We start from the raw sequence: 21,784 nt of genomic DNA, 5'->3' as shown, positions 1-21,784 counted from the left end.
TCTTACTCAATACTCACACCTTGTAACACAGCCAAGAACTCCTTCTTTGCTGATCTATTTTGAACTCCTTCAAAATCTTGTCACGGTATGTATTCATTTGAAAGTACTATTGAGCGTTTTTTATCTATCCTTATAGATCTTGATGCTCAATGTTCAAGTAGCTTAATCCAGGTTTTCCATTGAAAAACACTTTTCAAATAACCATGTATGCTTTCTAGAAATTCTACATCATTTCTGATCAACAATATGTTAACAACATATACTCATCAAAAAATCTATAGTGCTCCCAGTCACTTCTTTGGAAATACAAGTTTCTCATAAACTTTGTATAAACCCAAAATCTTTGATCATCTCATCAAAGCATACATTCCAACTCCGAGATGCTTACTCCAGTCCTTAGAAGGATTGCTGGAGCTTTGCATACTTGTTAGCATCTTTCAGGATTGACAAAACCTTCTGGTTGTATCACATACAACCTTTCCTCAAGAAAATCGTCGAGGAAACAATGTTTTGACATCCTATCTGCAAGATTTCATAAATAATGCAGTAACTGCTAATATAATTCCAACAGACTCTTAGCATCGCTACGAGTGAGAAAGTCTCATCGCAGTCAACTCCTTGAACTTGCCGGAAAACATCTTAACGACAAGTCAAGCTTTCTTAATGGTGATACTTACCATCATTGTGTGTCTTCCCTTTTAAAATCCATGTGTACCCAACAGCCTTACGACCATCAAGTAGTTCTTTTAAGGTCTATACTTTGTTTTCATACATGGATCCTCTCGGTTTTATGGCCTCAAGCCATTCGTCGGAATCCGGGCCCACCATCGCTTCTCCATAGCTCGTAGGTTCATTGTTGTCTAGCAACATGACTTCCAAGACAGGATTACGTACCACTCTGAAGTAGAACGCATCCTTGTCGACCTACGAGGTTTGGTAGTGACTTGATCCGAAGTTTCATGATCACTATCATAAGCTTCCACTTCAATTGGTGTAGGTGCCACAGGAACAACTTCCTGTGCCCTGCTACACACTAGTTGAAGTGACGGTTCAATAACCTCATCAAGTCTCCACCATCCTCCCACTCAATTCTTTCGAGAGAAACTTTTCCTCGAGAAAGGACCCGATTCTAGAAACAATCCCTTTTGCTTCCGGATCTGAGACAGGAGGTATACCCAACAGTTTTTTTGAGTGTCCTATGAAAATGCATTTATCCGCTTTGGGTTCGAGCTTATCAGCCTGAAACTTTTTCACATAAGCGTCGCAGCCCCAAACTTTTAACAAATGACATCTTAGGTTTCTCTAAACCATAGTTCATACGGTGTCGTCTCAACGGAAGTGCGTGGTACCCTATTTAAAGTGAATGCGGTTGTCTCTAATGCCTAGCCCATAAACGATAGTGGTAATTCGATAAGAGACATCATGGTATGCACCATATCCAATAGGGTGCAGTTATGATGTTCGGACACACCATCACACTATGGTGTTCCAGGCGGTATTAGTTGTGAAACAATTTCCACAATGTCTTAATTGTGTGCCAAACTCGTAACTCAGATATTCATCTCTATGATCATATCACATACGTTTTATCCTCTTATCACGATGATCTTCAACTTCACTCTTAAATTACTTGAACCTTTCAATAATTCAGACTTGTGTTTCATCAAGTAAATATACTCAGCATCTACTCAAATCATCTGTGAAGTAAGAACATAACGATATCCACTGCGTGCCTCAGCACTCATTGGATTGCACACATCAAATGTATTACTTCCAACAAGTTGCTCTCTTGTTCCATCTCACTAAAACCGAGGCCTTTTAGTCATCTTGCCCATGTGGTATGATTTGCATGTCTCAAGTGATTCAAAATCAAGTGAGTCCAAATGATCCATCTGTATGGAGTTTCTTAATGCATATATACCAATAGACATGGTTCGCATGTCTCAATCTTTTCAAAAACGAGTGAGTCCAAAGATCCATCAACATGGAGCTTCTTCATGCGTTTTATCCCAATATGACTCAAATATCAGTGCCACAAGTATGTGGTACTATCAAAACTATCTTATATCTTTTGGCATGAACATGTGTATCACTACGATCGAGATTCAATAAACCATTTATTTTAGGTGCAAGACCATTGAAGGTATTATTCAAATAAAAAGAGTAACCATTATTCTCCTTAAATGAATTACCGTATTGCGATAAACATAATCCAATCATGTTTATGCTCAACGCAAACACCAAATAACAATTATTTAGGTTTAACACCAATCTCGATGGTAGAGGGAGCGTGCGATGTTTGATCACATCAACCTTGGAAACACTTCCAACATATCGTCATCTCACCTTTAGCTAGTCTCCGTTTTTTCCGTAGCCTTTTATTTCGAGTTACCAACACTTAGCAACCGAACCGGTATCTAATACCCTGGTGCTACTAGGAGTACTAGTAAAGTACACATTAATATAATGTATATCCAATATACTTCTGTCGACCTTGCCTGCCTTCTCATCTACTAAGTATCTAGGGTAGTTCTGCTTCAGTGACCGTTCCCCTCATTACAGAAGCACTTAGTCTCGGGTTTGGGTTCAACCTTGGGTTTCTTCACTAGAGCAGCAACTGATTTGCTGTTTCATGAAGTATCCCTTCTTTCCCTTGCCCTTCTTGAAACTAGTGGTTTTACTAACCATCAACAATTGATGCTCCTACTTGATTTCTACTTTCGCGGTGTCAAACGTCGCGAGTTGCTCAAGGATCATCATGTCTATCCCTGATATGTTATAGTTCATCACGAAGCTCTAATAGCTTGGTGGCAGTGACTTTGGAGAACCATCACTATCTCATCTAGAAGATTAACTCCCACTCGATTCAAGCGATTGTAGTACTTAGACAATCTGAGCACATGCTCAACGAATGAGCTTTTCTCCCTCAGTTTGCAGGTTTAAGAAACTTGTCAGAGGTCTCATACCTCTTGACGTGGGCACTAGTCTGAAATCCCAATTTCAGTCTTTGGAACATCTCATATGTTCTGCGACGTTTCAAAAACGTCTTTGGCGCCTCAATTCTAAACCGTTAGCATTACGCACTGAACTATCATGTAGTCATCAAAACGTGTATGTCAGATGTTCGCAACATCCACAGACGACACTCAAGGTTCACACACCGAGTGGTGCATTAAGGACATAAGCCTCCTGCGCAGCAATGAGGATAATCCTCAGTTTACGGACCCAGTCCGCATAATTTCTACTATCAACTTTCAACTAAATTTTCTCTAGGAACATATCTTAAATAGTAGAACCAAAGCGTAAGCTATGACATAATTTGCAAAGACCTTTTGACTATGTTCATGATAATTAAGTTCATCTAATTATTTAATGAACTCCCACTTAGATAGACATCCATCTAGTCATCTAAGTGATACATGATCCGAATCGACTAGACCGTGTCCGATCATCACGTGAGACGGACTAGTCATCATCGGTGAACATCTCCATGTTGATCATATCTACTATACGACTCATGTTCGACCTTTCGGTCTCTTGTGTTCCAAGGCCATGTCTGTACATGCTAGGCTCGTCAAGTCAACCTAAGTGTTTCGCATGTGTAAATCTGGCTTACACCCGTTGTATGCGAACATTAGAATCTATCACACACGATCATCACGTGGTGCTTCGAAACAACGAACCTTCGCAACGGTGCACAGTTAGGGGGAACACGTCTCTTGAAATTTTAGTGAGGGATCATCTTATTTATGCTACCGTCGTTCTAAGCAAATAAGATGTAAACATGACAAACATCACATGCAAATCATAAAGTGCCATGATATGGCTAATATCATCTTGCGCCTTTGATCTCCATCTTCGTGGCGCGGCATGATCACCTTCGTCACCGGCATGACACCATGATCTCCATCATTGTGTCTTCATGAAGTTGTCTCGCCAACTATTACTTCTACCACTATGGCTAACGGTTAGCAATAAAGTAAAGTAATTACATGGCGTTTTCATTGACACGCAGGTCATACAATAAATTAAGACAACTCCTATGGCTCCTGCCGGTTGTCATACTCATCGACATGCAAGTCGTGATTCCTATTACAAGAACATGATCAATCTCATACATCACATATATAATTCATCACATCCTTTTGGCCATATCACATCACATAGCATACCCTGCAAAACACAAGTTAGACGTCCTCTAATTGTTGTTGCATGTTTTACGTGGCTGCTATGGGTTTCTAGCAAGAACGTTTCTTACCTACGCAAAAGCCACAACGGTGATATGCCAATTGCTATTTACCCTTCATAAGGACCCTCTTCATCGAATCCGATCCGACTAAAGTGGGAGAGACAGACACCCGCTAGCCACCTTATGCATCAAGTGCATGTCAGTCAGTGGAACCTGTCTCACGTAAGAGTACGTGTAAGGTCGGTCCGGGTCGCTTCATCCCACAATGCCGCCGAATCAAGATAAGACTAGTAACCGTAAGCAAATTGAACAAATCATCGCCCACAACTACTTTGTGTTCTACTCGTGCATAGAATCTACGCATAGACCTAGCTCATGATGCCACTGTTGGGGAACGTAGCAATAATTCAAAATTTTCCTACGTGTCACCAAGATCAATCTAGGAGATGCTAGCAACGAGAGAGAGGGAGTGCATCTTCATACCCTTGAAGATCGCTAAGCGGAAGCGTTACAAGAACGTGGTTGATGGAGTCGTACTCGCAGCGATTCAAATCGCGGAAGATCCGATCTAGCGCCGAACGGACGGCGCCTCCGCGTTCAACACACGTACAGCCCGGGGACGTCTCCTCCTTCTTGATCCAGCAAGGGGAGAGGAGAAGTTGAGGGAGAACTCCAGCAGCACGACGGCGTGGTGGCAATGGAGCTCGTGGTTCTCCGGCAGAGCTTCGCTAAGCACTACGGAGGAGGAGGAGGAGTTGGAGGAGGAGAGGGCTGCGCCAGGCCAGGGGTGCGGCTGCCCTCCTACCCCTCCACTATATATAGGGGCAAGGGAGAGGGGGCCGGTCCCTTAGATCCCATCTGGTGGGAGGGGCGGGGGCCAGGGAGGGTGGCTTGCCCCCCAAGTCAAGGGGGGCGCCCCCTCCAGGGTTTCCCCCAACCCTAGGCGCATGGGCCCTAGGGGAAGGTTGGTGCCCAGCCCACTTAGGGGCTGGTTCCCTTCCACCTACAGCCCATAAGGCCCTCCGGGGCAGGTGGACCCTCCCGGTGGACCCCTGGAACCCCTTCGGTGGCCCCGGTACAATACCGGCATACCCCCGAATACTTCCGGTGACCGGATGATGACTTCCCATATATAAATCTTTACCTCCGGACCATTCCGGAACTCCTCGTGACGTCCGGGATCCTATCCTGGACTCCGAACAACCTTCGGTAACCACATACTATTTCCCATAACAACTCTAGCGTCACCGAACCTTAAGTGTGTAGACCCTACGGGTTCGGGAACCATGCAGACATGACCGAGACACCTCTCCGCCAATAACCAATAGCGGGATCTGGATACCCATATTGGCTCCCACATGTTCCACGATGATCTCATCGGATGAACCACGATGTCGGGGATTCAATCAATCCCGTATACAATTCCTTTGTCAATCGGTATTTTACTTGCCCGAGATTCGATCGTCGGTATCCCAATACCTCGTTCAATCTCGTTACCGGCAAGTCACTTTACTCGTTCCGTAATGCATGATCCCACGACTAACTACTTAGTCACATTGAGCTCATTATGATGATGCATTACCGAGTGGGCCCAGAGATACCTCTCCGTCATACGGAGTGACAAATCCCAGTCTCGATTCGTGCCAACTCAACAGACACTTTCGGAGATACCTATAGTGCACCTTTATAGCCACCCAGTTACGTTGTGACGTTTGATACACCCAAAGCATTCCTACGGTATCCGGGAGTTGCACAATCTCATGGTCTAAGGAAACGATACTTGACATTAGAAAAGCTCTTAGCAAACGAACTACACGATCTTGTGCTATGCTTAGGATTGGGTCTTGTCCATCACATCATTCTCCTAATGATGTGATCCCGTTATCAATGACATCCAATGTCCATGGTCAGGAAACCATAACCATCTATTAATCAACGAGCTAGTCAACTAGAGGCTTACTAGGGACATGTTGTGGTATATGTATTCACACATGTATTACGGTTTCCAGTTAATACAATTATAGCATGAACAATAGACAATCATCATGAACAAGGAAATACAATAATAACCATTTTATTATTGCCTCTAGGGCATATTTCCAACACCCACAATTATAGGGGATCGCAATAGTTTTCGAGGGTAGAGTATTCAACCCAAATTTATAAATTCGACACAAGGGGAGCCAAAGAATATTTGAAGGTATTAGCAGCTGAGTTGTCAATTCAACCATACCTGGAGATTAATTATCTGTAGCAACGTGATCAGTAGCAAAAGTAATATGATAGTTTTGATAATAGTGACAGCAGCAATAGTAACGGTAACAGTGATAGCAGTAGTTTTGTAACAAGTGTAACAGTAATGATAGCAGTAGTAACTTGGTAAGAACAATATAGGATAAATTCGTAGTCATTGGATTGGTGACTTGTTGGATGATATTCATCATGAGACAGTTATAGCCTAGGGCGATACAACACTAGCTCCAGTTCATCAATATAATGTAGACATGTATTCCGTAAATAGTCATACAGTCATACGTGCTTATGGAATGGAAAGAACTTGCATGACATCTTTTGTCCTACCCTCCCATGGCAACGGGGTCCAATTGGAAACTAAGGGATATTAAGGCCTCCTTTTAATAGAGAACCGGAACAAAGCATTAACACACGATGAATACATGAACTCCCCAAACTACGGTCATCACCGGGAGTGGTCCCGACTATTGTCACTCTGGGGTTGCCGGATCATAACACGTAGTAGGTGACTATAACTTGCAAGATCAGATCTAGAACATGGATATAATGGTGATAACATAAACGGTTCATATCTGAAATCATGGCACCCGGGCCCAAAGTGACAAGCATTAAGCATGGCAAAGTCATAGCAACATCAATCTTAGAACATAGTGGTTACTAGGGATCAGGCCCTAACAGAATTAACTCGATTACATAATGAATCTCATCCAACTCCTCACCGACCAGCGAGCCTATGAAGGAATTACTCACTCCCCGTGGGGAGCATCATGGAATTAGCGATGGAGAAGGGTTGGTGATGACGAAGAACGAAGATCCCCCTCTCCGGAGCCCCAAACGGACTCCGGATCTGGCCTCCCAATGAATAATAGGAGGTGACGGCGGCTCCATCTCGTGGATCACGATAGTTCTTTCTCCCTCCTTTTTTCTGGAAAAATAGGATTTTATAGCGTCGGTTTCAGGGTCTGCGGGGCCACCAGGTGGGGACAACCCACCTGGGCATGCTAGGAGGGGGCGCGCCCTGGTGGGTTGTGCCCACCCAGGTGCCCCCCTCTGGTGGATCTTGGCTCCAAAAATTCTCTTTATTGATATAAAAATTCCTCGCAAAGTTTCGTTCCATTCCGAGAACTTTTATTTCTGCACAAAAACAACACCATGATAGTTCTGCTGAAAACATCATCAGTCCGGGGTTAGTTTCATTCAAATCATGCAAATTAGAGTCCAAAACAAGAGGAAAAGTGTTAGGAAAAGTAGATACTTTGGAGACGTATCAGCGGCAGCAGAGGAGGAGCCTCAGGAGTGGGACGCTCGGGTGCCCGCTCCACATCACTTCAACATAGGATCCAATCGCTTCTTCGAGTGGTGACTACCAAGCTAGGCCAAAAGCCTGAGCTTGGGGAGTATGTATTTCCACCGACATTACATTCATGTTTACACATTTCATTCCAGTTGTCGGTGTCTCCACTTTTTGATTGTATTATCCATGCTAGATTTATTTCTCTCGCTTTTTTCTTGTGTGTTTGATTTTTTTTGAGAAATTCTAAAAAAATGTTGTTTGCTTCTTTTCATTTTTTCTTTCTAGTGTATTTAGTTGTAGTGTTAAAAAGAAAACCCAAAAAGATTTCTCGATTCTTCTTTTTCTTGTTGGGAGCTCTCCCATGTAAATAGTTGGGACCTAGGAATTGAAAACAGGGTGGTCCACCTAAAAAAATTGACAACAAATATGAATGTTCTAAGTAATTGCCGAAGCCACATAGAAATTGATCAATATGGTCTTACGTATATACCTAAATTCCCAATTAAGTCTCAATTTTGCATAAAAGAAGCCTAAATTGTCTCATTTTTTTGAAAGTTACATTGTCTCATCTTCATTCACCTTTGAGAAAACATCCAGCCCAATGTATTTGACTAGGCAATCATCCATTTTATTTTTTAATTTGCTATTGACTAAACTCACAGAAAATGCTCTCAGTCTAAACATTTGGCGTTGCCACCGGTAGAAGCAATATCGATTTGAGAAACTGGTACACATAATTGAACAAATTATGTGCAATTTTCCTTTCCGTGTATGTGTTCCTCTTCAGCTACTGAGCTACATATGGACTGTACTGGAAATGGATAGCAATTAGGAATTACAAAATAGAGAAGTGGGGAATGGGGAGTACCTCAGATCGGAAATAAAGACAGCAAAGTATCAAACTATCAAAGTACCTCAGATCAACTGGCGTCGGCTTGCAGTTGCGAGGGCACCAAACACCAAGGCGCTGCTGCCACACCTGGGCAGGACATGCTACATGATACGTCTCCAACGTATCTATAATTTTTGATTGCTCCATGCTATATTATCTACTGCTTTGGACATTATTGGGCTTTATTATTCACTTTTATATTACTTTTGGGACTAACCTATTAACTGGAGGCCCAGCCCAGAATTGCTGTTTTTTGCCTATTTCAGAGTTTCGCAGAAAAGGAATATCAAACGGAGTCCAAACGGAATGAAACCTTCGGGAACGTGATTTTTAGGAAGAATATGATCCAGGAGACTTGGACCCTATGTCAAGAAACAAAAGAGGAGGCCACGAGGTAGGGGGGCGCGCCCACCCCCCCCCCCAAGGCGCACCCTCCACCCTCGTGGGCCCCCTATTGCTCCACCGACGTACTCCTTCCTCCTATATATACCTACGTACCCCCAAACGATCAGATACGGAGCAAAAAACTAATTCCACCGCCGCAACCTTCTGTACCCACGAGATCCCATCTTGGGGCCTGTTTCGGAGCTCCGCCGGAGGGGGCATCCATCACGGAGGGCTTCTACATCAACACCATAGCCTCTCCAATGAAGTGTGAGTAGTTTACCACAGACCTTCGGGTCCATAGTTAGTAGCTAAATGGCTTCTTCTTTCTTTTTGGATCTCAATACAATGTTCTCCCCCTCTCTCGTGGAGATCTATTCGATGTAATCTTCTTTTTGCGGTGTGTTTGTTGAGACCGATGAATTGTGGGTTTATGATCAAGATTATCTATGAACAATATTTGAATCTTCTCTGAATTCTTTTATGTATGATTGGTTATCTTTGCAAGTCTCTTCGAATTATCAGTTTGGTTTGGCCTACTAGATTGATCTTTCTTGCAATGGGAGAAGTGCTTAGCTTTGGGTTCAATCTTGCGGTGTCCTTTCCCAGTGACAGTAGGGGCAGCAAGGCACGTATTGTATTGTTGCCATCGAGGATAACAAGATCGGTTTTTTTTATCATATTGCATGAATTTATCCCTCTACATCATGTCATCTTGCTTAAGGCGTTACTCTGTTTTCATGAACTTAATACTCTAGATGGATGCTGGATAGCGGTCGATGAGTGGAGTAGTAGTAGTAGTAGATGCAGGCAGGAGTCGGTCTACTTGTCTCGGACGTGATGCCTATATACATGATCATACCTAGATATTCTCATAACTATGCTCAGTTCTGTCAATTGCTCAACAATAATTCGTTCACCCACCGTAAAATACTTATGCTCTTGAGAGAAGCCACTAGTGAAACCTATGGCCCCCGGGTCTATCTTCATCATATTAATCTTCCAACACTTAGTTATTTCCTTTGCTTTTTACTTTGCTTTTATTTTACTTTGCATCTTTATCACAAAAATACCAAAAATATTATCCTATCATATCTATCAGATCTCACTCTCGTAAGCGACCGTGAAGGGATTGACAACCCCTTATCGCGTTGGTTGCGAGGAGTTATTTGTTTTGTGTAGGTACGAGGGACTCGCGCGTAGCCTCCTACTGGATTGATACCTTGGTTCTCAAAAACTGAGGGAAATACTTACGCTACTTTGCTGCATCACCCTTTCCTCTTCAAGGGAAAACCAACGCAGTGCTCAAGAGGTAGCACTGCACAGATGCGCAGGGCGGTGGGAGCGGCGGACGAGCGGAGGCTTCGAGCACCGGGCAAGTGAGACAGAGAGGAAGGCGTCTCCTCCGCTCCTGGGACGGCGAGGCAGGAAGCGAGTCGCGCCATGGCGGCGGCAAGACAAAATAAGGAGCGAAGTCAGCGAGCGAGGTCATCCACGGGGCAAAGTGACTCGATGCGTGTGAGCAGCTGGGTAGCTTTTGTTTGGGCTAGCCAGACATGGGTTGGTATTGGACTTTTTTTTATTTTTCTTCGGCCCATCTCTAACACATAGTATATCATGGTCCAAAATTCTAGGGTGGGCTGCGGCCCAACCTGGACACCCTGTAGCTCCGCCCCTTCTTGCACGAGAGGGGCGGTAATAGGGATTCCCAGTCCCGAATTCAAAGTTGCAAATAATTAAACAAAACTCCCCCAGGATTGTTGTTGGTATGGACGGTACCCGTGGATTCGGATCAGTCGTGGAGTGTGCTTGTTGGTGGAGGGGGAGTAAACCTTTACTTTCTATCGCTTGTGAACCGCCACTAATGTGTTTAGCATGGAAGATACCGATAACTAATGGTCGCGAAGTAAACAAGAAGGGTGCATTTCTCAAAATTTCATTTACCTCTGTTTTAAAATTTTGAGCTCATGCACCGCTGCAAATCACTACTTCCCTCTACGAAGGGACTATCTCTTTACTTTTATGTTGAGTCATCATCTTCTCAAAAAGCACCAGACCTGAGAGCACTATTGTCATCCTCATGCATTGTGTATAGCTAATGTTGGGTGCATCATGACCGGATCTTTTCTACCATGAATTACAATGTTTAGTCGCTTCTTGAACTTTGGAGGTGCTCTGCATTTATGTTTTGCAGTCTCAGAAAGGGCTAGCGAGATACCACTATTGTCATATTATATCACGGTTGTTTTGACGAAGTGTTGCCATTTGAGATATTTCATTATTGCTCGCTAGTTGATTATGCCATTGATATGAGTTAATATAATTTCTAAGAGTTATTGTCGACATGGTTAGTCATGATCTTTGTTGAAAACTTGGGTGCTACTTAAGCTTATTTATGTAAACAAGAGCAAAAGAGTTCGTAGAAGTTTTTCTTTTTTACTTTCAGTTTATCAACTGAATTTCTTGAGGACAAGCAAAGGTTTAAGCTTGGGGGAGTTGATACGTCTCCGTCGTATCTACTTTTCCTAACGCTTTTCCTCTTGTTTTGGACTCTAATTTGCATGATTTGAATGAAACTAACCCGGACTCAAGCTGTTTTCAGCAAAACTACCATGGTGTTGTTTTTGTGTAGAAATAGAAGTTCTCAGAATGACACACAACTTTTTGGAGATTTTTTATGAAATAAAATAAAAATACTGGATCCAAGAACCACCGGAGGGGGGCCCTGGGTGAGCACAACCCACCAGGGCGCGCCCCCCCTCCTGGCGCGCCCAGGTGGGTTGTGCCCACCTGGTTGCCCCGCAGACCCTGATTCCAACTCTATAAAATCATATTTTTGGAGAGAAAAATCAAGGAGGAAGAATTATCGCGTTTCACGAAACAGAGCCGCCGCCACCTCCTGTTCTTCATCAGGAGGCCAGATCTGAAGTCCGTTTGGGGCTCCGGAGAGGGGGATCTCCGATCTTCATCATCACCAACCTTTCTCCACCGCCAATTCCATGATGCTCCCCACCGGGAGTGAGTAATTCCTTCGTAGGCTCGTTGGTTGGTGAGGAGTTGGATGAGATTCATCATGTAATCAAGTTAGTTTTGTTAGGGCTTGATCCCTAGTATCCATTATGTTATGAGATTGATGTTGCTATGACTTTGCCATGCTTAATGCTTGTCACTTTGGGCCCGGGTGCCATGATTTCAGATATGAACCGTTTAAGTTATCACAATTATATCTATGTTCTAGATTCGATCTTGCAAGCTATAGTCACCTATTACGTGTTATGATCCGTAAACCCCGGAGTGACAGTAGTTGGGATACTTTCCAATGATGACCGTAGTTTGAGGAGTTCATGTATTCACTATGTGTTAATGATTTGTTCCGGTTCTCTGTTGAAAGGAGGCCTTAATATCCTTAGTTCCCATATGGACCCCGCTGCCACAGGAGGGTAGGACAAAAGATGTCATGCAAGTTATTTCCATAAGCATGTATGACTATTTACGGAATACATGCCTACATTATATTTATGAATTGGAGCTAGTGTCGTATTGCCCTAGGTTATGACTGTTATATGATGAATATCATCCAACGAATCCATTGATCCAATGCCTACGAATTTCTCTTATATTGTTCTGGCTAAGTTACTACTGCTACTGTTACTGTTACACTTGCTACAAAATCATTGCTATCATTGTTACCGTTACTATTGCTATTGCTACTACTATCAAAACTATCATACTACTTTGCTACTGATCACTTTACTGTAGATAATTAATCTCCAGGTGTGGTTAAATTGACAACCCAGTTGTTAATACTTGCAAATATTCTTTGGCTCCCCTTGTGTCGAATCAATAAATTTGGGTTGAATACTCTACCCTCGAGAACTGTTGCGATCCCCTATACTTGTGGGTTATCAATGCCACGTGTCGGTTACCCTTGACGAAAACACTTCCATGACGCGGCATTTATCGCCATGGAAGTGGATACTTTCATGATGATAATTTTAGTAGTGTCATGGAACACTTCTACGACAGCACATGTATGACTATCTTGATTCTGTCATAAAATCATCATAGATGTATATGCATGACAGAAAACGTGACCTACTGTGGCAAAGAAGTATCATCACGGAAGTGTTATTTTATCGTGTATTACCGATAAATAATATATTGACGGAAATGTTTTTGGAGATAAATTAATAATAAGATGATCTAACAATAGTTATGAGATTTATATTTAATTACATACCAATGGGCCTTAAAAGGCCAATAGGTGGAAGGAGAATTGGGCCACAAGGGCCCAATAGTGGTGGCGCTCCTTCTCCCCGTGGAAATGAGAGAGGGAGGCCGAATTGGAGGTGGGGGGCTCCTTTTGTGCGGAAAGGGGGGGAGACTTTCCCTCCCCATGTGACTCCCTCTCCTTCCCCTTCAACGTATATATACTAGAGGCTTTTGCACCTTTCCTACACACAAGTTTTGGAGCCTCCTTTAGTTCTCTAGTTCTAGTTCTATTTGGTCCTAGTTGATAAATTAGAGCTAGACCTAGATCATCTAATCCTCATAATTAGAAGCCGAGTGTGGTCAAGTTTGCTTCATACATATCAAACTCTGCTTCCACATTGTGTTTATTTTTGTCTCGACTCTATGCCTCATATGTGCCTGTAGGTGTTATATTCCACTTATTCAACAACTAAATCACGATTCCTAATTTTTACATGTATTATGGACAAGATGCATGTCACCCTCTTCTTTCGTCTTAATTTGAATGACTACGCAGAGATCTTTTGTATCCCATTATAAGATGTGCTTCCACTATGTAGAAGTTACGTTGAGATTGCATAAAGATGATGCATCCAATTTTCATGATTCATTTGTATGTTCATAATGCAAATGAACTTCATACAAGCAATGGTTATGCTTCTTCACTGTGTACTGTTTGCTTCATGTACCTCACACTTATGCTTCCACATTAATTGTGTTCATTTGGCTTCATTTCCATGCTTCATATTGTTTCATAGGTGTCACATTTGTTCAACTGAAACTACTCACGATTTCAAAATTCTGTACGGCTAACTTGAGAGGAAGATCATGCTTTACCGCCGACTGTGAGCATGTCATGATCATCGATGGTGAGCATGGCGTGTGATGTGAGATCAAGCATCTGAGTGCCCAATGTTTTGTCATCATCTTGCAAGCAAAGTAGCAAGACACACAGTGGGTTGTCAAAAGTCAAGGGTATCGTCCCCTCGATGGTGTCGGCCTCCTTGCTACTCTCGCCAGACTCTTATGCCTCACAATATCGATACCCGCATATTTGTGAAAGAAATAAAGTCATCGAGGCTTTCTCAAATGCGGTGGATGGAGCATAGCAGGGAGGGTCTTGGATGGTACCGTATCAGCGGTAGTAGGCAGGTAGTGTACATGCTATGTACAGAGCAATTAATCGCTAGTAAGCCAAAAATCCACATCATAACACTTGGAATCATACCTGAAAAAGAAGGAACAACATACGATAACGCTTGGAGAGAAAATGGACTGTGGAGTATGAAGCATGGTTTGTATTGTTGGAAGCATGAATTTTATATGATGAAAGCAAATTGAGCACCTTTGTATTTCTGGGAATCAGATCCCTAATATGCTTGAAGCATGTGTTATGTGTAGTCATAATAATGGTTATCTTTGGTAGAAAGGAGGTTTTATTTGGGTAGAGCAATCCTCTAGTCGCTTGAATTTTTTTCCTTTAGCTAAGAAACTAAATATCTATTCACCGTAGCAAGTTTAATACAACGTGGAAGCAAGCTTAATTTTGCATTGAACGGGAAAAATGCCTACGATGTCAAATCCACATGAAACTCATGGAAGAAAATTTAAAATAATATGAAAGCATAATGGGATCAAGATCTGTTTCATAAGGAAGCAAATAGTCTGACACAAAAACCTAGAATTGAGAGTCACGTTTTTTACGAAAGTAGTTATGGCCTAATTTATGGATGTTAGGAAACAAATGAGAGGAAGCAACGTTTATGGAAGCAGTTATAGAGCAGCAACAAATTAGCGATCGAAAGCGCCTAAATCTCCCGTGTGACTTGATTACCAAATCAGACATATGTGTTGCTTCTGATCCGACGGCCATCGACTTGTCTGATAGTGGTCAACATTTTTCTATACACATTTAGGATTTCCAAATGCCTGATTAACATTTTTCAAATACTTGCTCAACATTTGTTTTTTCAAAATTCTTGATTAACAGTTTTATATACATGGTCAAAATATTTCATCATTTTTTTAGTACATGATTAACAATTTTTGTATAGACAATCAACATTTTTTGAATGCTTGATTAACATTTTCCAAAAATCTTTTGTAGAGAGTATTTTGTAATATATATATATATATGTTTATTGATTATTTAAAACTATAAACAAATGTACAAAAATAAAGCAAAAAACAAAATAAACAGAAGAAGAAACAAAAAAAGAGGCGATGGCCTGCCGCGCGCGTGGGCTGGCCCATCTAACTCGCCTTGAGCGAGTCGGAAGATGGACGCTGAAGGCAAGATATAGGGGCGGCCCGCGCGAAACACCCAGGAGAGCTTCAATCAAAAAAGAAAAACCCAGCAGGGCAGGCCAGGAGCCCCACCGCGGAAGGCACGCAGCCACGCACGTGCTTCCACGTGTCACCAGCCTTCACCTAAAAGTCACCCCGCCCTCCGCGCGTACCCAGATCCAGATCCCGCGGGTTCGACAAAAGACGGCCGCTCCCCAGAAATTATCGAACCGCACGAAAACCTACCCGAATACAATGACATGCGGGCCCTAAGACCTTGTCGCCCCACGATACAGCGTCAGAAGGCGCGCGATCCTTGTCCAAGCAGAAACCTTCTCGAACAAAGTCAAAGAGCGACCCCCTCCACGTCACGTCGGCCCCGGCGGGCCCCGCGCCCAGATCTCCCCGTCCGCCCGTCCGATCCTCGCGAACCGACGGCCAGGATCCGGCACGCACCGCCCCCCGAACCCCCCCGCACCTATAAATACCCACCAAGAGAGCGCCCACCCCGCGCGCGTCAAGTCGCATCCAACCGAATCGTTTCGCTCCGTCCCGCTCCATTTTGGGTCTCGACCAGCCTCGTGCGCAGGATCCAGATCCAACTCCGCTTCGGGTTCGGGCTCGGTCGCTTCGGCAAGGGCTCGGTCGCTTCGGCAAGGAAAAACAGCGCGACGAGACGACTGGAGGCGCGAGGAAAGGAGAGCAAGAGAGAAGAAAGAGGAGGAGAGAAGATAAAAGGAAAGAGGATAAGGGGGAGGCGACTCGAACCCGCGGCGGCCACCGCGCGCGCTCTCCAGATCCGGCGCAAGTCCAGCTCGCTGCCGCGCTCACCAAGGGAGAAGGACGCATCGCTCCGGAATCCCAACCTAGGGTTCCCCGCGCCTCAGATCCAGCCTCCAGGTCCGTGCCTGCATCCTCTTTCGCTTCGAATTGTTCGGCTGTTATGATTTGGGGGTTTTCGCTTTCGGGTCGGTAGGCGTCTGGTTCTGGGCGCGAATTAGAAGATTTGAGCGTTAGGCTGTCGGATTTGTGCTCTATCGCTCGGTAAGGATTGGTAATGTTAGGGTTTTGCTGCAGAGCATTTGAACACCTGTAAATTTCGGTTTGTGTGCTTCCATTTAAATCCCTACTAGGTTTCAATTCGTTGTGTGTGTGTGTCGTGTGTGTCTGAAGCTGTTTATCATTTATTCAGCAGATCTGTGCCACCTCGCTGGCGCCTGGTAACATGACACCAACGGTCCTCATGGAGTTTGCGCCGCAGAGGCAGATTAAACGGAGCTATGATGAAATGGCCTACCGAGGTGTGCCCCGTGGGTATGCAGAGACTGTTGGCGAGTCAGGCAGCCCTGTTCGTGTCGACTCGCAAGATTCGTCTGGGCCAAAACGCAAGTGCATCAGCCTTAACAGTGATGGCTTTGGTGTGAAGCGGGAGATCTTTGTCCCCTCTAAGATGTCATCGTCTGAGCGGCGGTACCTTCGCCAGAGATTCCGCTCAGAGCTTGATTCGGTCCGGGATCTCCTTAAGAAGCCAGAGTTTTTGGCCATCATGCCTGTCAGCAGAGCACCTGCGTACTCATCCTCTGCTGCCCCTCGAGCTAAAAAAGTGAAAGCGGGGAGCCATGTTCTCCGTGGTGCCAAGGGGCGCTTCTTGCCTACAAAGCCCCGGCCTGAAACGTCTATGGTGTTGCCCGAAGCTACGATTCTGCAGATGTGTGAAGGTATTCTGAAGAAGCTCATGACTCAGAAATGTAGTCATATTTTTAATGTTCCGGTAGATGTGGAAAAGCTCAACATTCCAGATTATAATGACATTATCAAGCACCCGATGGACCTTGGGACCATCAAGAAGAAGCTAGATTCTGGTTCCTACACAAGGCCATCTGATTTTGCAGCTGATGTCAGGCTGACCTTTAGCAATGCGATAACTTACAATCCTCGAGGGCATGCAGTGCATGATATGGCCATTCAACTGAATAAAATGTTTGAGTCTAGATGGAAGACAGTGGAGAAGAAGTTGGCTTCTGCTGCAACGAAGCCACATGTTGAGGTTGATAGGGCCGACTCAAAGAGGAGAAAGACCCCTCCTGTTGACCGCAGTGACTTGTCAATTGAGCGTGTCAGGCCAACTGAGATTATGAAGCCGAAGATGACATTTGAGGAGAAAGAATCCTTTGGAAACTGCTTAGCTTCTTTGTCCGAGGAGCCAGAATTATTACCTGGTCACATCATTGATTTGTTACAGCAGTGTATTGACAACAACACAGATCAGCCTGGGGATGGAGAGATAGAGATTGATATCCATGCACTCAGTGATGATATACTATTAGAACTGAAGAAGCGTGTCGACAAATATTTGCAAGAGAGAGATAACCAGCAGAAAAAGTCAGAGCCCTCTGAGAATGAGGCTGTGAACGTTCCTGGCCTCAGTCACTTGTCCACAAATCCCTGCAAAGGTATTTTATCATGTACCCTTTGAGGTTCTCAATAGATATAACTTTGACACCATCAATGCACTTGCTAGAGATTGACCTTTTTGTGCACTCAGGTGGTGAGCCTATTGAGGAGGATGTGGACATTTGCGGCAATGCATCCCCTATATTGATAGAGAAGGATCCTCAGATCAGAACTAACAAATGTGGTAGTCCAAGTAGTTCCAGCAGTGACTCGGGATCTTCATCCAGCGGTGTGTACATATGAGTTTTAGTTATCTACATTTGTGTTTGCCATTGGGTACATCCTTGTAAAACATGTTTCTCTTCGTGCCACTACTCTCACTACTTTGACCATCTCTATATTTCCCTTCTCATGTTCATTTTATAGAGATTTGTGCTTATGTCTAGTCCATATTTTTGTTTAAGTCTTTGGCTAAACGTCGTTGAAATCTCATTTTACGAGTTCACGTAAGGTAGTGAAGCAAAAGTTGAGAAGCAAACTTTTTTACTGTTGGTGAACCATCTGAAATTCAGAATATTATATGAGATTGACATGTGCTGCAAATTTGTTCTTCTCATTTATTTTTTACAACCAATATTATCTTTCAGGAGACGTAGCAGAATCCATAGAAACTTAATGAAATAGTTAAAATATCATGATGTCAGTGTCACCCAGGATGACAAAGTGCCATCCTGCAATTGTCTCACACTGATTCTTAGTGAACTGATATGTGGTGCAAGGGTTGAGGTTGATAGATGCTTTTTGGAAAGTATTGGAAACTACAGATTCTTTGTTCCAATTAATTATTTTAAACAGTCAGTCCCAGTTGTCTACAAGACCCTACTATATATGATATATTTATTACGGTTTCTAGTCCTCAGATCGTATTTCCTATTTTGGTAATGCAGATTCTGACTCGGGCAGTGACACTGAAAGCGAATCTGAAAAGGTTGGTAGCCCAGCAAAGCTTGCGAAGGTACTTTGGCAGTTTTTTACTGGGTGATCCTTCATTTAAGCCAGTTCTTAGTAGTGAAGATATGGACCTATGAAGTATGTTAGCAGGATTAAACCCGCCAGTTCTTTCTCTCCTTAGCTCTACATTCATCCATTATTCGCTTGCCATTTTCTTTACCGCCTCTGTAGTCACCAGCCCTTCTGTTCCCTCGTCCAATTTATTTCTGATAGTACCACGCCTTGTCAGTGTCCACAGTTAGCTTCATAGCTTGTATGGTTGACTCGCTTTAGGCAGACTGTACCAGATCACATAACGGGTGATCTCCGTGTCAGTGTCCGCGGTTAGCTTCGTAGCTTGTACTTCATTGGTTGACTCGCTTTAGTCAGACTGAACCAGATCGCAGAATGGGTGATCTGGTTGTGTGGATCTTTACGATACTCTGGGTCAACTTTGATCAGTAATCATGATATCCAGTTCTACTAATGTTGTGGCAAGAGTGTATTGTTTTGTTTCCATTGACTGGCGAACCTCTTATATGTGCTACCTTGTTGCGTTGCAATAATTGGTTTCTTCGTTGCAGGTTACTAAAATACCAGAACAACCTGCAGAGCAAGAAAAGAGTGATGTTATTAACCCTGTTGATGCTAACCGTAAGTCTTATCCCCAATGCCCCTTTGGCTACATGTTGCGAGGAATCTGCTTTTATTTGTCATACTAAACCAATTACCATTGGTTAAATCAGACACTGCCGGTGATGTGGAACTCCGTGAGCAGGACAATGAGTCCAAGGCTGCATCTGAGGGTAAGCATGATTATGTAAGCAGGTTCATATGAGACCATCAAGGGGTCTTGGTGCATTGATCTGGTCGGATCATCTGATCCTTTCCCAATGAATATATAGGGGAGAATGCAAAACCCGACAGGCAAGTCTCCCCGGACAAGCTCTTACGAGCAGCTCTTTTGAGGAGCCGTTATGCTGATGTTATTGTTAAAGCTCGTGGGATTCTCAGCCAGGTTTGGGAGCTTTTTACATCTTGCTTTCTTTCCTTCATTACTCGCTGCACCTCTTTCTGACATGTAATTACCTAATGAGCTCAGGGTGAGGGTGGAGATAAACAGGAGGAGCTGGAGAAACTGCAGAAGGAAGGTAAAAAGCATATACATCTGTTTGTTTGCTTGCTGCCAAGTACTCCCTCCGTCCCAAAATTCTTGTCTTAGATTTGTCTAGATATGGATGTATCTAATACTAAAACGTGACTTGATACATCTGTATTTAGACAAATCTAAGACAAGAATTTTGGGACGGAGGGAGTAGTAAGCTCCTGCTTTTCTAAGAATTGTCTTGCCTATGGACACAGAAAAAGAACGGCTTTTGGCTGAAGGTAATGCAGCCATGGAAGCTCGCAGAGCTGAAGCCGAAGCTGAATCTAAGTGTAAGCGGGACCTTGAGAGGGAAAAGGCTCGTCAGGCCTTGCAGGAGGCAAGTGAATGAACTGCATTTGCTGGTGCTATGCGACTCATCTTTTTTTTTGTCTTGTTGCTAAAAGTTTGTTTAAACCCGATGCAGATGGAGAGAACTGTAGAAATTAATGACAGCGTCCATCCCAAGGACCTAGAAATGCTTGGTACAATCACCACGGAACATATTGTAAGTTCTGTTGATGAGACGAGTCCTGAGCATTCCCAGGATGGCATGCCCAGTTTTCTTCCTGGTTCTGGCAGCATGTTGGAAAAACTTGGACTATTTATGAAAGTAGATGAGGAAGAAGAGGAAGATGAGCCATGCAGTTTCCCTAGCAGCAAAGATGTGGAGGAAGTAGAAATCGATTAATGTCTCTTGACATGTTGGAGCCTTCTCATCAAAGACAGAACAATCGATGTGTATGGGAAAATTGCTGGGTAGCTGTGCACATATCAGACATTTTTTCTGAAACGGTGCACTGAATTCCCTCATCAAATTTGATGCCGCTGGAGGTGTTGAATCATGTGCTTGCAGGATGCACGCCCTTGGAAGGGAGGATAGAGATCGAGGCAACCATGTTTTCCTGCACGGCCCTGAAGGGAGGATAGAGATCGAGGCCACCATGTTTTCCTGCACGGCCCTTGGAAGGGAGGATAGAGATCGAGGCCACCATGTACAGCTGCAAATGAAAATGTGAGTTCATCTCCCAAATGAACTTTGTCCCAGAATCGAGACGCGGTGCTGGGAGCTGTTGTCGGGTGTATTAATCTGATAAAAGCCCTGGAAATACAGGAGGACCAAATGGTTCCGTCACACTGCTCGCCTCCCATCTGCACTGTGATCCAAGTGTGTTTTCCCCTAGCGGCTAGTTGTTTGCTCAGCATAGCTTCTCTTATTAGTTTTGGATGTTTTGTTGCTTCCTGCTGTAAATTCAAATTTTGATGTAGTACAGGAAGTGCTTTAGTTGTTTGCTGGGCATTTTGTAACAGGAAAAACGTGTGGAAATGTTAAATCTAGTTCAATGTTGTGAACTCCCTCCACCTTCAATGCTCCAATGCTCGAATTAACAATTTTTTGATGCGAAGGGATCGTGTGGTATCTTTGAGAATTGAGATCACGTATAAGCAGCGATGCTATTAGGGCATGTACAATGATGGTATATGGATACATATGCCTCATGATAAAAAGTAATTTGAGGCATCTACATTTATTTTTTCTCCCAAATGCAAGCTACCACTAGTGGACCTCATTAAGAAATAGAAAATAAAAATTCTAGTACACATGCATCTTTATTTTTTACTCCAACCTTTTTAGCTTTTGTCACTGGATCGCGCTTTTTCTCTTCAAACACCTGCTTCCTGGAGAGGATCCCGCTTCCCTATCCG

General features: G+C 43.6%; 1 protein-coding gene across 4 annotated transcripts; it reads left to right on the top strand.

Moving 5' to 3' along the window:
- Window positions 1–16,057: 16,057 nt before the first annotated feature.
- LOC109753922 (transcription factor GTE10) lies at window positions 16,058–21,430 on the top strand. 4 transcript variants are annotated; one of them, XM_073501488.1, is made up of 10 exons: window positions 16,058–16,449; window positions 16,745–18,002; window positions 18,095–18,232; window positions 18,891–18,931; window positions 19,518–19,587; window positions 19,680–19,739; window positions 19,839–19,951; window positions 20,036–20,084; window positions 20,296–20,417; window positions 20,505–21,430. In XM_073501488.1, exons 2-10 carry the CDS (start codon window positions 16,775–16,777, stop codon window positions 20,766–20,768), a joined length of 2,085 nt encoding a protein of 694 aa, XP_073357589.1. In that variant the 5' UTR covers window positions 16,058–16,449; window positions 16,745–16,774; the 3' UTR covers window positions 20,769–21,430. The 4 variants fall into 4 exon arrangements, with proteins under 4 accessions (XP_073357589.1, XP_073357587.1, XP_020168431.1 ...); XM_073501486.1 differs by having other exon boundaries at window positions 18,891–18,958; XM_020312842.4 differs by having other exon boundaries at window positions 16,742–18,002; window positions 18,891–18,958.
- The last annotated feature ends 354 nt before the right edge of the window (window positions 21,431–21,784 follow it).

The sequence above is a fragment of the Aegilops tauschii genome, chromosome 6, assembly GCF_002575655.3.
Source record: "Aegilops tauschii subsp. strangulata cultivar AL8/78 chromosome 6, Aet v6.0, whole genome shotgun sequence".
Classification (NCBI taxonomy): Eukaryota; Viridiplantae; Streptophyta; class Magnoliopsida; order Poales; family Poaceae; genus Aegilops; species Aegilops tauschii.
The sequence above is the reverse complement of the archived record's forward strand: the minus strand, read 5'-3'. Positions and strand labels throughout refer to the sequence as shown.